The sequence below is a fragment of the Uloborus diversus genome, chromosome 2, assembly GCF_026930045.1.
Source record: "Uloborus diversus isolate 005 chromosome 2, Udiv.v.3.1, whole genome shotgun sequence".
In the NCBI taxonomy this organism is placed as follows: Eukaryota; Metazoa; Arthropoda; class Arachnida; order Araneae; family Uloboridae; genus Uloborus; species Uloborus diversus.
Window position 1 is genome coordinate 183003340 of NC_072732.1, and position 18860 is coordinate 183022199.

An 18860-nucleotide genomic window follows, 5' to 3' on the forward strand; every position below is an offset into this window, starting at 1 on the left:
AACGGGCATCATGTCTAATGGGAATTTGGCACGCCTCACACCCCCAATATTTTGGAAGAGGGGACATTCCCCCTTAATAATATTACACATAAAAACTTAGAAACTAGTTGATACAAGTTCAACAAAGAAAGACAGAAAGAAATGGGGAGAACACGATGTAATGATAAGTAATAATATAAACGTAAGTTGATTTTATGTCACTGTCCATTTGCGTCAGGACACGTGGGAATCCGAGAAACCACGTCCCCAGTCCTAATTTTTAAATTTAAGTCATAATGAAGCAAAATTTGAGACAATTTTATGAATTTTAGCTATAAAGAGAGAGAGAGAGAGAGTAGCTATGTGTTAAGGTGTAAAACAATTTTCAATGTATATTCCAAGCATTTGAAAAATCGATAAAACACTTTTATTTTCCAAATTCAAGCAGAATTTCAAGATTTTTTTCGAAAAATAAGTATGTAATTTTAGCTGCAGTTTGTGCTTCATTGCATATTTCACTTTATATTTCTATGATACAGCAGCAGGGATGCAGTTGGGAGCAGCGTCCTCTTCCTAACCAATTTTTTCATTGTAACTCACCAGTTCTCACAAGAAGGCAGTAATGATCGATTCTATAGATGACATAAGCTGAGTAAAAAGTAAAATTATACAGTAATGTTTAGTTTATACTGTTTCAAATGTCTTAACTGATTACATGAAAGTATCTGGAAATATCAAAAAGCATCTGAAACAGGGTTGGCTTTCTGCCGGCAGAAACTAGTTTTTGCCGTGCCAGTGGCAAAAACTGGCAATAACTTAAAAGTGTCTTTAAGAACTTTAACTTTACTTAACTTTTAAAGTAATTACGGAATGATATTGGTTTTAAATAAACTGAGATATCAAACTTCATTTCACCATTGTAAAAAATAAAATCCTATGCTAATTCCCTTGATTTAGTTTAGAAAGTGAACTTTTCAACTGCAGATGCTTGTAATATTTGCATTAATCTAACAAAGGACAAAAATCATATGGGTTCTTAGGCAAGAAGAGTGACATACAGAACTAAACAGGCATTACTGATAGTAATTTGCTCGCTTTATATGCTTCACTTAAATTGCTTGTGATTGAAATTATCATGTGCTTCAAGAAGAAAGTGTCAGAATTTTACTTGCCAATATTAACCTAGATTTTGTATGTACCTAATGTCACAGCTTTGCAAAACAAATTGGCCCCATTTTTCAAACACTTATTTTTCATGTCAAATTTTTACCACTTTCCCAGTTACTAAATGGTAGACCAGTTTGAACAAAATATACAATAGATGAAAATTTCACGAACATTGTTTGTTCCTTGATGCATTTCGTGCTAGCTCTTCTGTTGCAAGAATATTCTTAAGTTCCTCATTTGTGCACATTAAATTGAGAAAACTGTTTGGATTTTTGAAACCACCTTTTCTAAGAGGCAACTGCAGGGTCCAAACAATGTAACATTTGTTGCAATGTAACAATTGATTGTGCTTTAGTTAACAATTAATTATTTTTTCCATGTATTTTCTACTGTGTGTCAATAATTAATTTTTGGTCATTTTGTGAGTTTTTGCCAGTTTCTGCCACAACTGTGGCAGAAACTGGTTTTTGCCATGCCGATTTTAACCGGTTTCTACCAGTGGTTTTAACCGCCTCTGCAGAAACTTGCCAACCCTGATCTGAATTCTCTTTAGCTGCAAAGACATTTCAGTTCTTCAGTTCTTTCAGTTTTCAGAAAAATTGTTCAATGAATGGCTTCACAAACCAGTGATGCCAAAGGAGAGGGTGGCAAAAGCATTTAGTAACCTCGAGGCGACCAGCTAGCCTATTTTGTAGGAATGGGCTTGTATTGGATAGAAGCTCAACTTGTCACTACATTTTTCTTTTCATCCCAGTAGTATTTGATTGCCTAAATGTAACAAACTGAAGGTGAAAAAAATGACGACCGAGGCAAGTTTTTAGGGACTTTTTCAAACTAGGTCGCCACGTGATGGCCCTGAAATTTTTCGACAGCAAAACTTGTAGTTTTTCCTCCCTAATGCATAACATAACTTACGCAGGCCCACGTAAAAAGTGACACTGGGTAGCAAATCTTGCATTTTCTTTGGCATGTAAGGGGTTAGTTTAGCATAAAATTATGCCTTTCAGAACAGTAACTTTGGATGGTTATTACATATTACAATAAATAATTTAAAAGTTTACAATACCAGAATGCGCCAATAAAAAAAGAATTCCAGAGTTTGTGAACTACCTCACCCCCTTGAAATTTTGGGTTAGCCCTAAAACATTTTTGCTGTGTTTGAAATAGAAAAACAGATACAAGCAAAACAGAAAGCACATAAGATTAAGTGAACATACAAATCATAACTATCTGAAACTTAAAAATAAATTTTTACTTCTATTATAAAAAGATTTGCTTTTTATCCTTACGCTTTTATATCGCATGTATCTTTGCTAGTGGCTTGCGTAGTTCGAGACCATAGTTGCTGACCAGCATCCACAATTTGTCGTAGGTTTCTTTCTACTCGTGGCAATTCACCCTCCCCATCAATATCAGCTGTGAGTTGTTCTGCTTGCTGTAGTAAGTCAGTAAAACCAGAAGTATGTATATCCATGATTTCTGGTTTAAACAAAATTCAAGTTAGAATATAAAACCTTTGGTACAGAATAAAATTATGACTATTTTTGCTTAAACTCAAAATTGTAAAAGTATAATAAGAAACATGGCCATAATTTGAAGTAGAGATGAAGCACTAATATATAAAAACATCACTTTTTTGTGGTAAAATGTAAGCATTTATAAGTATGAATGAAAACAAAGAATTTTTAACAAAAACGGTACAAACTCATTGCAGCCAAACATTAGTTTATATTCAAACTAAGAGTTTAGGCTTGCTGTAATTAACATTACTACAACCAACAAACAATGCAAAAATAGCAGTCCCTTTAACTGGGATTCAACTTAAAGATCAAGGGTTCAAAAATTATTTTGTTTCGTGAATCCTTTGCTGAGTTCACCGATTTCTCAAGAACCCCTTTCTAGGGATCGTTCCAAAACTATTCAGACACTGATAAAATTAAACTCCATTTTTCCAGATCAGCAAATCAGATGGTTAAATTTTACCCTAGGAGTTCTAAGAGAACCAGGTGTAAGTAAAAATATGGAAACATAATGGTACGATTAAGAAATTTACCCAGCAGCGTGAAGGCTTATTTAATGTTAAATTTTTAAACAATCATAAACAGCTTAATTTGACAGGGTTTACTGCAGACTAGAAAATTTAAACATTTTTGTTCTTCATACATTTTATAATAATTATGGCACAAAACACAAATCAGGAAGAAAATCCATAAAATCAATATGGTGTCAATTCAAACCCTGGCGTAGATAGCTTTTCCATTTTGGATAATCTTGTATTATTATTATTTCATATAAATTAGTAATATGCAAGTACAAAAGAGTAAAAACTGGTGCACTATGGCATAAGAGTATAAAATTTCTAAATTTAGGTGCAAATATGCTTATATAGAATCCAGGCTTGTGGATGTCTATTTGCATCTCATGAACTCCAAACTTTCTCTTTTGCTTGCATGGACCACTTTGGGAACCAGTTATAGACTGGTTATATTGTGTATAGTGACATGACTAGATCCTTGGACGAATTTGTATCCCCAAATATTCCAGGGAAAATAAATACTATTAAATTCTATAATTACTTTTTGTTACTAATAAAAAATATAAGGCATCATTTTAGCAGTTAAGCAGTCGATTTTTATTGATTTTCAGATTGTATCACTAATTTTACAGTTGGACTGGGATTAAATTGGAAATCTGCATCTAAGGATCTATATTATTAACAATTCGACACATCACTAATTGTGTATTTAAGTTACAATAAATCTCCATATAAAATTTACCTAAAATAAAAGTTAGCTATGCATATGATTTCTACTAATAGCATTAAAGATTTTTAAAGAGAATAGAATTTAACATATTTACTCTCTACGTTCTACAAATAAAGGGGGAATCTTAAAAAGGGACAGCTCCAGGGTCAGTAATCTGGGTAATCCATCAGAGCCACAGATCTACTCATTACCACTGATGTACCATAATGAGAAATACAGTGAAATCTCTCTATTGCCAGAGCTGCTAACTACTAGGAATTTAGCATGTTAACTATGTATTTATCTAGCATAATACACATCTCAAAGAAAAACTAACACATTTGTACATCATGGGAAATTAATTCACGTGTTTAAGATTTTAATCCATTTGCATCTAATAAATACAGGAACTGTGAAAAAAAAGTTCCCTGACTTTTCCCTGATTTCCCTGATTAAGTTCACCAAATTTCCCTGATTTACGTTACCAATAATAATGGTTTTCTTTCTTTGCTCTAATTGAAATCCATTGTATTTTTGCATAAAATGCAGTATTTTAAACATTTTAAGTTGTGTAAAGTTGTTAAAATAAAGATATATTTTTAAAAGATGCTACTTTTTTAATAAAATGGTTAAAAAAAGACATTTTTTTTGGGGGGGGGGGGGGGGAACCTACAAAACAGTATATTAAATTTTTGTACAATGGAAAGATTATAGAAAATTAAAAAAAAAAAAAAAAAAAAATACTTTACTTCCAGAAACCACTTAGCATAAGAATTTTAAGAAATTATTAAAATTACTCTTAAAAATATATGTGTATTTATGATAGAACTAAAAAGTAATTGAAATTATTTTGAACTATGTTTTCAAACAGTATAATTATTGTTGCAAGAATAACAAGCAATAGTGAAAGAATAGAAGTAATGTAGTTATTCTTATATAACTAATTGACATATTTATGCAAAACAGATGAAACCATTTGACATCCATTTATAGGGAGCTTTTCTCTGATCAAGAACATAGGTTTTAATTAATGAATACAGCATTTTAACAATAAAAAAATAAAGATATTTACTTAAGTACACAAGCTAATTCTATTTCAAATGATTTCAGTATGTAACGAAAAAAAAAAATCTTAGATTGCTTTTGTAACAAACAACTTTGAAATGTAAGGAAAACAAAAGCAATTAGTTAATATCAAAATATATAAAAGAAGGATACAACTTGGTTATAAAATTAAAAAATTACTTAAGTCTGAAGAAAAGAAAACCTTTATAAGCTGCGGTGACCACAAATAGAATATCGGCAAAAAAACAAAGTTTTTTTAATTAAAAGTTCAATTTTAGCAATTAAATTAAAACCCGAAGAAGTAATAACTTTTGAGCTTTTATACAATTAATTTAAAAACCAAAGATTTCTTCTTGAAATCGTGATTACAGTACTTAATTACTTCGAGACAATGGAATAAAGGCAAAGGAGCTAAGGCATTAATGAATGCTTCCTCTTTGCCTGTATGGTTGTTTATTTTACGTAGCATTGAAAGCGTAAAAGGAAATTTCAAGCTACGTAAAATAAACAATCTAACAGACACAGAAGCAATCTTAGGAAGTTCATCTTCTGGTTAATAAGTAAGGTTCAATAATTTGACTTTGAGGAAAAAAGATGCACAAATATGCGGCAGTGTATAATCGCACCTTATTAATTTTACTTTTTTTAAACTGACAATTGGCGGAAAATGCTTAGGGAATTAGATTACTCAATTTTGTAAAGCAAAAAAAAATTTTTTTACTTCATAAAATTAATTTTCCCTGATTTTTTGTTATTTTTTCAAAATTCCCTGATATTTCCCTGATTAATAAAGTTCCCTGACTTTTCCCTGATCTGTCGCCACCCTGAAATATTTTAATTTTGGACAGTAGGAAATAAATTTTACTCTTGCTAACGAAAATAAGCTTATTTATTTTTAATTGTAATAATTATGAAATTAATATATTTTTTGTAAATCTGACCGCACTAAACACATCCCTCATGGAAAACTGCTTCCTATGTTCGATATTTCAATCTTTTAGCATCTTGTAATTTTTTTTATATTTTGGATAAATTGCACTTATTTAAATGCATACTACAGAAAATTAGATGATTTTATTTACTATTTTAATAATTAATGGAATAATTTACTTTTGGAAACATGCTAATTTCAATAATGAATAACTTAATTTGTGCAAATTTATTTCTTCTGTTTGAGATTTCAAATCTTTTGCATGTTGTAATTACATCAGATTAGCTTTCTTTTTATTCCAATGATTAACTTCATTTATTTTATTGTTAACTAGCCGCCTGTGGCGACCAGCTGGTTCGCCTTTTTACGCTATTTGCCCTTAAATGCAAGCAGCTGCCCACGGCAGCTATTTGGCTTACTTGTCATTCACCATTTTACTGCAAGTTTGCCGCCTTTGGCAGCTGTTTAACAAAATTGGCGGCGGCATGAATCAATCTATATCAATATTAATTTGAAGAAAATATTTTCTATATCTATCTCCAGTACCATCGTTTGGAATTTTTCCAAAGGAGGGGGAGGAGACAAACGATGTACTCTCAATGCAAATTTTGTCAAAAAATAACAAAAAGCATTTCTATTTTCATGTGAAAACATTATTTTTTCAAAATCGTGGAGGGGGTGGGATTATTGACCCCTGTCTATGTATTGGCGGACCTGTCTATGTCTTGCTGTCCATCGACCAAAACGACCTTGATAGACAGCAAGAGATAGACATACCCAGGGGCGGACTGGCCACATCGGCTAGTCGGGGATCCTGACTGGGCCAACTGCTAAGTGGGCCACTTCAAGCAATTTTTTTATTGAACATAATACATCTAAGCTCCCACCTAACATTTTTTTAAATGTTACAATTTAAAAAAATGTAATTTGTTTACTCTATGTTAAAAAAGCGTTTAGAAACAGTTGCTTTCTTTCCCCTCCTAACCCCCCCCCCAGGGGCCAAAGTAAATAGCCGAAGTCCACACAAGCGAATGCTTTCCTCTCTTATCAACTTTCTCTCTAGTTCCTAGTGCCCTGTGAGCCATGACTCCCAAATTGTGGGAACGGAAGGGGCCAGAGAATTTGGGGTAGGACGCAACCTGAAAAAGTGCCCGGGATGAAAAAGGAGTGTTAAAAACTAATATTTGTACATCTAATAACAAAAACTAAAGGGGTCTGCATCATCAGACAAAGCGGCCCCGACCCTACTATAAATGCGCAGGCCATGTTTGGGGGGGGGGGGGTTATAAATGAGCTGGGGCATGCAGAGGAGGACACCTGTTGGCCCGATTCCGAGCCTGAAGGGTGCCGGAGATTTTTCAAAAGAGGGGCGAAATATATGTAGGAGTAAACAATATGAAGGGATCCCAGTAAAAGTCATTTGTGACAGGTCCAAAAATTTCTGTGCACGCCCTTGTACATAAGAATCCTAAGAATATCGAAAAAAAAAAATGTCTGAAATGAGCACAGCTTCTCCTCCCATTCTCAAGCGATTTTCGTCAAACAGTCAACTTGATACATACAACAAAGGGAAATGAACTGAAACCCCCAATTAGTGACCCCAGCTGAAGAAGTGTTTAAATGCTACATCCTCAAACCCAAAAGTAAAGGAATAATTAACATTTTCTAAATGAAAACAAATAATCATGAAACCAGTGCCTCCAAAGGAGAGCTAATAATTTAAATAAATTTATTAAATTGCATACTTTACCCATTTTTCGGGAGAGCAAGGGCTTTATACTGCCGCGGGCAGGTAAACGGCAGTATCTACAGAAATGAGTTTTCGAGGGAGATGAAGAAACGCGTTTTGGATTCACTACTAATAATCGGGAAATGCTGGAATTGAACGTTTTTTTCGCTTTTTTACAGGGGAAACCAAATATGCAAGCTTACACAATAAAGATAACGTACTGTAGATGGAAAAAAAAAATCAAAATTTGCTGTTACTGCTCTTTACCTGCCCACAGCAATATAGTCCAATAGGTTACAAATAGCAAGACGATGGTTTTGGCCCACCCATGTTACGAAATCGTCATTTTGCAAAGATTCACAAAAAATCAATAGTCAAAAAGTACGGTTCTGCCCAACTTTCCCGGAACTGAAAATAAAGTAGAGTGCTTAATTTGACTAATTTTCCACCAAAACATTCACTTCATGAAACTAAATATTTATGCGAAGATTCGATTCAAATTTCAAAACTTTGCAACATTACTTTGTTTTGGTGTTTCAAAAGTCATGTTAGTCATTGTTCTTCTTTCAACCAAAATCAACAAATCCGTCAGCTAGTTTTGAATGAAATTACTACTGCTACTTTACAGCCACCAAAAAAATTCACACAGTAATCTTAGAACTTGAGAGAAAACAAGGGAATTTCAATTCCATTCTTAAAAAGGAGAGTGAATTTGCTTTTTATCTGCAGAATAAATTAACTGAAGAATTTTGTTTCGTCGATATTAAGGAATTTCTTCCGGAAAAGGGAATTCCAATAATAAAGCGAAATCCTGATGAATTATCTCGTGATGATGCAAGGCTGTTAAAATCATCATCCAAACAGTTTGAGGTCAGAGCCGGCCTTAAGCCGATTAGAGCAAAAGAGCCCAATGGGGCTCCGCACCAATAGGGGCCCCGCTCTAAAAAAAAATTTTCCCTCGCAAAAATAAATAAGAAAACTAGTATGTTGTGGCCATCACGAAACTTTCTTCTATATATATATATTTTTTTTTTCTGATCCCTCCCCATGCTTGACGAGGATGCAATATCCCAACGAAAACAAAATGACACATGCAAAAACTTGACGACTATCCCAATGTCTGAATTATTGCAAAAGCAAAGCAAAGAACGAAAATTGAAAGTTATTTTAAAAGCCTTGCTTGAATGAATTACAAATATTTTATTTGTTAACAAACATAAGATGGCAACAGTTAAAAATTTTAAATCATTGAGATAATATTTCTAATCATATCCATACAGTTAAAATCACGAGAAATACGCAGACGACAATCTATTACGATTTATCTTTCTTATTGGTGCATTAATAAAAATATTTTTATTCGCAAAAAAAAAAAAAAAAATCAACACCTCTTGGAGCGATCGGCGTCAAAATAGAACCAAAGCCTGTTTACATATGGATTCACATATATTCCAAATTTCAACCAGAACGTAGCATTACTTCTTGAGATAGGGCACTCAAAATGGAAAAAAAGAACGGGTGATTGCGCTGCCCCCTTTTTAGCTGTTGACACAAAAATAAAATCAGTTCTTATACCCACTAAGGGCTACTTGCCGATAAATTTTTCTTTCATTCCGTTCATTATTTCTTGAGATACATCAGTCACAATTGACGACAAAAAACGTTCTATAGCTCAACCCCCGTTTGAGTTATTGACACCAAAATTGAATCAGCACCTGTTCCTGTTAATACCAACATATGGACCAAATTTTGTTTGATTCCGCCAGTAACTTCCTGAGGAATAGCAAGCACGCGTAACTCGAAAAACGTCCCATTGCTCCACCCCCCTTGGAGGAATTCGCGCCAAAAACTAATGGGCACAAGTTCACATAGGGGCACATATGTGTACTAAATTTCGTTCGATTTCATGCGGTAGTTTTTGTTGTAGAGCGGCCACAAAAAACTGGTCACACACAGACGTGACACACATACATACACACACACATACATACATACACACATACATACACACACACACACAGACAGACAGACATTTTCCAAAAATGGTCGAAATGGACTCAGCACATCTCAAAACGTTCGAATCCGTCAAAATTCGAAATTCGAAAATTTGCACGAATCCAATACTTTCTTCTATATATTAGATATAGAAGAAAGTAATAAAGAAAACAAAAAGTTCAAATGAACTAAACTGATAATAATCATAATGTACTTAACTGATATTTGAGCTGGGGGTATGGAGCTACTTTCAGTGTAATTAAGGGAGTAAGGGGTGTTCCCTGAGACTTTTAGCATCCCTATTAAAGTAAGAAAATAGCTGTCCATAGAAACCTATTTGAAACTAGTAGTATCAGATAAATTTCCAGAAGGAAAAAAATAGAACATACTGCCAGTTGAACATTTTTAAATCCATATCTAAGGTAGACCATACCCGCTGTACCCTATAACTTTTGGTCAAGAGAAAGGAATTAGGTAGTGGGGAACCAAAGTACAAATTTTTAATGATTATCAGCAATTAATACGGGCCCCTATCCCAGGATCTTACTATCACATTGGCAATGCGGAAACTTACCCCCGAGTCTCCGAAATTTCAGGAATCTCTAATGCTATCTTTTTAATTTATTTCATTTACATATTTACTTTTATTATTTTTTTACTTTCTTTATTTGTGTTGATAAAAAAATCTTAAAACTCAGCAGCAATGACAATTTTTTTAATAAACAGTTAACACTAATGTAGGTGCAATTCTGAAAAATAAACAAACAAAAGATGCTTCAAATACTGCGTGCTTTTATTAGCGTAAAACATCTCCGTAACAATTCTATAAAGCAAATTGCCATTAATATTCTAGCGTTTCTACCTATAGCCTGGAAATAGGTTTTTAAATCTTCAAGCCCAAAAAATTTCTTGGGGCAGCGACCAAACCCTGACATATCTCCTAACGTGACTGAAGATGCGTTTTTAAAATTCAATTAAAAAAAATTCAGGAGGAGGCTACTCAAATGCCCACCCTTACCTCAACTTCATCACAAAAAAACTGACTAAAATTACATTATTCAGTTTCAATTTTAAAGGATTTCCAAGGAAGGAAAATTCATAAATTTCACCACCCTCCTCCCCTTCTTCTTCTCTAACGTCTCCAAAGCCAGGGGCGTAGGAACCGGGGGAGCTTGAGCTCCCCCTGGAATATTTCAGACTGGCTTAGCTCCCCCGAAAAAAATATCGCACTCTAGCTTTTTGCAGTACATTGTCTACCTAAAACCTGATTTCAAAGTTGTAATAATCTACCTTTTCTAGAAATTTCCACACAATAAGCAACAAAGCCAGGGCTGCAGAAGAGCCAAGTCGAACCCCTTGTCAGTTTGGTCATCGGGTCCCCCACTCCCCATCAAATAGTCGTGCTGGCGTTCACAGAAATTTGGGAACTCGTAATAAATGACTTTTACGGGCTCCCTCCATATTGTTTACCTCTACATCCCAACATGTGTTATTCCTCCCCCCCCCCTCATTTAAAAAATCTCTGCCTCCTTCAGGCTCGTGCAAACAGGTGACCCTACTACCCCCCCCCCCTACGCACCTCTATAAATAGTTAAAATTCACACTACTACGATTCCAAAGTGCTTGGCCCTTATAGTTTTCATTTAGGCTGACATAGCCTTTTTACGACCCTGAACAAAATAAGGGGGAGACGGAGTGGTCAGTACACTTGGGTTTTCCTCTTTCTCATTGTTTACAAACCTCTCGATTCCCGGAGGGGGGGGGGGGACAAAAAGATTAAAGATAAGTTATCCGCATAGGATAAGTTTATGTTCTTAGTTTTGTATGCCGTTGGTATGTCACATACTCATAAAAAAGAGATACTAATCGTGAGCATTTAAATATTAATAGTATAGAAGGTGCTCCAGATATAACTATCGAAAAGAAGGTTTCTAAGGTAAGCAACATATCCAAATAATTCAAAAATATTTCATTTTAAGTTATCCCAGGCACAATCGACAGAATTTCCAGCAAACCCATTAAAATTTGTTGATTACTTGCAAAATTTAACGTGAAAGTTAAACTAAAAGACCGAGTGGTCATATTTTTTATTTTTTAAATTTCTATTAAAAAAATTTAAAAAAGAAAGATAGAAAGAAAAAACGACTGCGGGAAAAGAACGAAAAGAGAGAAAATTCTCATTTCTTCCTCTCTTTTTTATTTTTTCTCTTCATAAAAAGTTAAGCCTCGACAAAAAAAAAAAAAAAAAAAAAAAAAATTAGTGCGTTCCCAAAATTTTAATAATGTAGTTACATAACAAAAAATAATCCTAAACTAATTCTAGAGAGATTATGAACGTATATTTCGGTCTTTGAATTCTGTTTCGATCAAAAAATACGATCAGATCGTGAAAATATCATTGTTTGATGACCCATCGAAACCAAAAGTAATCTGCTGTCAGGAGACATAGACATAGCCCGAGATATATATTATTCAAACTAATTTTTAAACTTCTATAAAACTTATATTTATTATTTTTGATTATAAATATTGTCAAAAGAAACCTAAATCAGTGGCATGCCCAGAAATTACTTTTATGGATGTGTATCACTGCTGGGATAAAAATTAAAATAATAATAAAAAAAATAAATAAAAACGCAATTTCCAGAACTACGGAAAAAAATATAAAAAACCTCTGCGTCCATCATTTTGCTACATTAAAAACCATCAGAAATTGATTTTTTTCTTTATGAAGTTATAAGATTGCAAAGATAAATATCATTTAAAGAATTCTAAAAGTACTACAGCAACCAAAATTCACACTAATCAAAATTAGTGAAATCTTCATTAGAATATCCATAAAAATCTTTCAACAATTGCAAACACTGGTATAATGTAAGAAAGCTTAAAAAGTGCTAGTTTATTGAAACAAAAAATTTTGAACGTGTAAAGACTTAACGAAGTTAAATTTATTCCCCTTGTTTTCTTTCTCAAAATTAAGAGTTTGTCACTGTCAGGTGTTTTCATACTAAAAAATGTGCACGAGGGCACTCGAGCATCCCACAAAATGTTTATGGAGTTCTGGGCAATGCTTTTTCATATACATTTCAAACACATTTCAGGCGTACTGTTTCTCCGCCTCCCTCTTTCGTTTATTCCCCTCATTCATCATAAATTCCCTGAAAAGAACTCCTGAACACCTTGTATTCCAACAATAATGGGAGATGAAATAATATTCCGTTTTTGGAGCGTCAATTTCAAAATTATTGAACCCCAAAGATTAACAAATATGATCTACAGTCGTGTTTTTTAGACTACAATCTTGAAAAATTTTCTGAGTGGCCTCTGAAATTCTTCTCACTGATATCAATAAAAAAAATGATGAAAATTAAGTTTTTGAAACTACAATTTCGAGCAATTTTATAAAATTCAGCATTAAAGATCACTCGCTAGGATTTTAATTTTGAAAATTTTCCAGAGAGCCCTAGAACCTCTCCTTTTCCTGACATCCCTGAAGATTGTCTACTTCTGTTTTAAAGACATTAATTCCGAAAAATTTCCAGGGAGGGTACTCGAACCTTTTCTCCCCTTAACATTACCAAAGATCGTCTAAAACTACGTTTTTAGAACAAAGTTTCGGAAATTTTTTGGAGGTTAAACCCCGGACCCCTCTATTCCTACGTGCTCATCTTCAAGTACTGACCGACCACCTTCCAAAACCAGAAGTTTTGTTAAGTACCCTCCATCCCCAAAAATTCTTTTTGCGCAACTGCTTCTGCCCCTTGGGTCCCAGACCTTCCCAACCCCATGACCCCCAGCTCCCCCAACGTTTACAAAGCTCCTACGCCACTGTCCAAAGCAGGGGCATGCACAGAAATTTTGGGGCCCCCTTTCCATATTGTTTACCCCTATATTTCACCCCTAGTTTAAAAAATATTGGGCCTCCTTCAGACTCGGGCCCGTGCCAACAGGTGTCCCATCTCTCGCCCTCCCCCCCCCCCCCCCCGCTGTGCACGCCCCTGCTACAAAGGCAGACTAAAATAGTGTTTTTAAGATTTAAATTTCAAAATATTTTCTTTTAAAGGTCTCTGAATCCTTTTTCCTAACTATAATGACCACTTTCTTTAGAACCAGCAGAATTGCTTAAAATTTCCGTTTTAGAAAATACTACTGCGAGAAAACCCTTCTTTCTCATGGGTAGCATAAAATTGATTTCAGTTTCGAAAAAAATTAAGGGAGAATCTCTTCCCTTTTCCTCCATCGTTTCCAAACAAAGCCTAAAATTGAGATTTTAACACTTCAATATCGAAAATTTTTCATAGAGTCACTGAATCCTCTAACGTCACCAATGATAGTCTAAAATTGCGCCTTAAAGCCCTCGATAGGAGATCACCAAATTCCTTTCATCTCCATTTTCATCAACATCACCTTGGGACTAAAATTTCAGAAAAAAATTCTGAGAGGAGCCCTCAATTCCCTATCATTGCCAAAATTAAGCTTAACTTATCTTAAATTTAAAAAATAATTCGATATGCGGGGAACTTCTGCCTTACTACTTTCCCTTCATTTTACACAGAATTGTCCAATGCGATTTTAGACGTCAGCTTTGAAGACTCTTCTGGGGACCGTGGGTGGTTTATCTGACCTCGAACGCCCCCCCCCCCCCCAACCCTTGTCTCCGTACCAAAACTGCTTTTTTTAAAACTTTAATTTCCAAAAATCTCCCAAGAAGAGCTCCCATGTTCCCAACAATTCCGTTCCACTTCTGACATCCCAAAGACGGCTGATTTTTTGCATGTAGTCGAAAATTCCTTTTTTAGAACTGATAAATTGTGGTGCATTTTCTTTTTCCGTCTAAGCTGTAAATTGCGTAGGCCGCTCATACGAGAGGGGGGGGATGCAACTGCCCGCTCACTTCCAATGGTGAAGGGAATTGCCCCCTCACTTCTCATTTTCTCAAAGTTGCACAGTAATGATCGATACAAAAATTATTTTTTATAGGTGGATTGGTTTATTCCACGAAAATTAAATTCCAACTAAAAAAATGGACTTTTCTAGTGTTATTTCACGATAATCGAACTTTGAATTGGAAGAAGAAAGTCTACGGTGGCCATCTATCACGGTTTTGGAGGCAATATTCCACATTTTTTGGAATTAATTTAATCAGCCATGTTAAAATCCCACAATATCGTCCAATTTTACAAAAAAAAAAAAAAGGGAACAAGAAATCAGCAGCCGGGACGCCGTTTCCTAACCCCCACACATCTTTTCACCCCCCCTTTTCTCGTGCACCAAAAGCATGTGATTGAGCATATTCTCAGAGCTATTTTTCTTATGTTCTTAAAATTTACACTTATTTTTTGTGTGTGTGTGTGTGTGTGTGTGGTCATTCATTCATTCATTTCTTTCGGTCGGCACTTCTCGAATTTGTATCACAGCTCTGTAGGGCCCCACCAGATCTCTCCAGTCGGGCCCCGCATCTGCTAAGGCCGGCTCTGTTTGAGGTGAATGTCTACTACAGTATTTTGGATACCACAATTTCACTACTCAATGCACGATTTGTTGCAAATGAACCACTTTTATAAGACATTGCTTTGCTAGATCCTGCTCGCTTTCCTGAAGTTAAATTCCTTAACGCAAAATGTATTGTGTACTTTATCGAATTGTGCAAAAGTAGGCAAAAATCGCTTACAATCAAACATTTTACAAGATCTTCAAGAGGACTATATGCTGATTCATGTCGAGCGATCATTTAATTACGAATATGATAAAGTGATTGACAGTATAGCTTTTAGTTCAGCAGAACTATCTTGGTTGCTCAACGCTTGAGTGAAATTAATTTCTTTATTTCAATGCCCAAATTTTACAGTTCAACCTTTTTGAGCTATTCCTCGAAAAAACCGCAACTTTGTTCCGCACGTGAAAGCTTATCTATTTTATCAAAAATTAATAATTTTAAAATGTAATGAACATTTTTTTCTTAACAAATCACACAAACGTTTGTGATTCCTTAAGTCCCAAAATTTTGTTTATTATCCTTCTAAATTATTATTTTAATGAAATATATGAGCTGTCATGCTCTTGACAAAATATTCGTTTTTCCATGGAATGGTGTTATTGTACCATATATTCATGTAATTTAAATACAAATTAAAAACTTAAAGCATTTTGAGTGCCAAGTATTGTTTTTTCTTTCCTTTTTTTCAATTTGAGTTCTTATCATTACATGTGTCTCTAACCTGTCAAATATTTACGCTTTGAAGTATGGTGGGAATAGGGCACATGTAGTTTTGCTTATATAGAAGCAGTATTTATTTGTTTTTGTTTTTTTAAATTCACAATGGTGGGTCAAAATATGATCTTGCCGACCCGGCCAAAGGTAGCCAGTCCGCCCCTGGATATACCATATTTATCTATCTGTAGATCTATGCATATCTAGCTTTGATAGTATATATAATTAACATTTTTTTTTCAATGAAAAAAGTATTAATTTGTAAAAAACATTTTTTGTGCACTCAATATCTATCTATCTACCTATTTGATCCATCTCTAAATTTTCTGGTTAGCAAAATGTCCGGGGGGGGGGGGGGGGGGGAGAAACAAACGAAATCCTTGGAAGAAAATAAAAATGAATAAATCCTTTGAAAGGAAGGGGGGAAAAAGCAAGTTACTTCAGTAAGATCGTGCGGGTTCGTTACATCATATTCAAAGCCATCACAGCAGACAGCAGATCTTCGGTGAAGCGAGAGCTCATATCTTCGTTCTGTGTTTAAAAAATTGTAAAAAAAAAAAAAAACTATTGCGTATTTTTGAAAACTTTTCTTTTCTGAAGAGGCTGAAAAGTTCTCACTATCACATATTTAAATTTTAGAAAAGAGGCTATTATACATTTTGCAGGATGAGTTTAAAAAAAAAAACTAAACTTGGGAAAAAATGCAAAATAAAGATTTTTTCAAAAATTCATAAAAAATACAAAAATTGCTCTATTTTCGAGTTTTTTTATTCATTATATTTAAAATTAAATTTTCTACACTATAGTACAAAAAAATATTTGTGTGGCATGATTGGTTCGGGGTATGTGAGGTAAAAAGCACTAAAATCACATAAAACATTAAATATTTTTTTTCTAATTAAAATATAAAAAAAATCAAAGCCCGAGGTGCACATCATCGGTAAAAACTGCGCCTATATTTCAAATTTCATCTTTCTATGCTTTGCCGTTTTCCCGGAATGCACGCCACACACACACACAAACATCTCATTTTATTATATTTATAGATATAGGGTCATTCCATAGTATTCATGTGTTACGTACGGGACATTTCAGTCAAATATTGACATATTTTTACTTTTTTTAGAGTTATAAATAAAATAATTTAATTATTTTTAATGCATTCTTCATCTTTTCAGCTATATTATGCTATTAAATTTTTAAGATTTGAGCTGTTTGTGAGTTTTTTTGTTAAATAATTAAGTTTTGTACCTCTTATTATTTTAATACCTCTCTGCTCCTGAAGTTTTCTCTGAATTTATAAAAAACTTTAATAGTTAGATACAAAAATGTTCATTCTTTTGATAAACTATAAAATAATTTTTAAAAATTGCTTAATTAATTGTTGAGAGCTAATTATTTCTGTTATGTACAGGACAAGGCTGTTTGTTACGTACGGGATCTCTGATTTTAAAACAGTTTTCCTTAAAAGTAAAGCAAAAATAATTTAAACATCAATTTTATACATTCTACTTATGTATTTAATTTTGTACTAATGGTAAAAATATTTTTAAAAAATAATTAGTATAATTTAACATTTTATTTGAATTTTAATTTATTATATTATATTTTTAAACAAATTTAAATTTTAAACATTTCTAGGTTGTTGATTGACTTGATTATTATGATAATAAATACTATTCAAAAAGTTATATAAACCACTTAAGTCCCTAAACATCAATAATGTTTTCAATTTTTTTCACATCTTCCAGTGATATGGAAAAATGTCCTCTATTATTTATTGGCTTGCGTGCTTCAATTGTAGTCAAAAAAATTATTTTTCAATATCTTGTTTTTTTCTGGAATGGTTTGATTGTTTTCATGATATAAACACATGCATACTTCATGATCTTTCTGAGAAACTGGAAATACTTTAGCTAGACGAAGAGCAGCAAATAAACTAAAACCTATTGATATCTGTCATTCTTTTTTAAATAACTGATAAGCTTCTTTAATTTTCATGACTAAAATTCCTTTTTGTTGTTTTGACCACTTTCCTGTGGCAAGATTCTTTATAGAAATGTACTCATTTTTTTTTCCCTGGCCAAATTCTATTTATTGAGTCTTGTCTGTAAAATTTAGACACTTCCTCTTTTCGATTTTCAGTAACAGCATCTGTTTTTTTTTCTGTGCAGTCTTATTTATTCCTTCTAAAAGTTTCAAGTTAATTATCTGGGGAAAAATAATCATTTTATTTGGTGACCAATTTTTGAGAACATCTTTAATAATTGCTTTTTGTTTGATAGGTGTTGTAGGTAATATGCCTTTAATACACTTTGCTCTTTTACCTATAACTTGGGGTGTCAACAAGGAAGGTATGAGTGATTTTTCAAGTGGGACTGCATCTTGACTTCTTATCTTCTTTAAGTTTCTTTCTCTTTGGGCTCTCTTTCAGCCTCATATTGCTTCAGTTTGGTTTTCTCTTTCTCAGACATACTTAATATTTTCTTTTCTCTGTATTTTTGAATTATTTTCCTTTCTTTTGCTTTATCAGCTATGCTTGCTTCTTTGTCATTCTCTTTTTTAAACGATGCGACTTCACTCTTTCTGCTTAAGTAGAAGCTATGTGGTTCTTACTTAAATTATAAAATAAAACAATATTTTTTAAAGCAAATACAAATATGTAAATAAAATGTTATTGTACAAAACATAATTGATATTGCATTTGAGACTTTGATGTAAATAAACAGATTATTTAAGATTGAGAGAGGTCATTTCAATCTTACATCTCAACAATTGTGAGAACACTTCTTGTTTACAGTGTTTTATATTAGTGCTACCACCTATGAAAGAAAAATAAAAAAAAAGATCCTTTCCTTATTTATTTTTTTAAAAAGTTTTCTATCAAAACTCCCACTTTTGTCCCGTACATAACACATTTTTATTTATCATGCACAGCTTACAAATTTAAAGACATAATAATGTTATTTATTATTTTAGGAAGCTTGTGTTTAAAGTGAAGAGAAAACAAAATATTGCTCAAATCTCACAACTATAATT

At 33.3% G+C, this 18860-nt stretch overlaps 1 protein-coding gene across 1 annotated transcript in view; it reads right to left on the reverse strand.

Moving 5' to 3' along the window:
- LOC129216195 (nuclear pore complex protein Nup93-like) overlaps positions 1-18860 on the reverse strand; it is a 100643-nt gene that overhangs the window by 79896 nt on the left and 1887 nt on the right. The window contains exon 2 of the mRNA XM_054850378.1: positions 2436-2625. Within this exon, the coding sequence (XP_054706353.1) occupies positions 2436-2620 (185 nt within the window). The 5' untranslated portion in view covers positions 2621-2625. The remainder of the gene's footprint in view (positions 1-2435; positions 2626-18860) is intronic.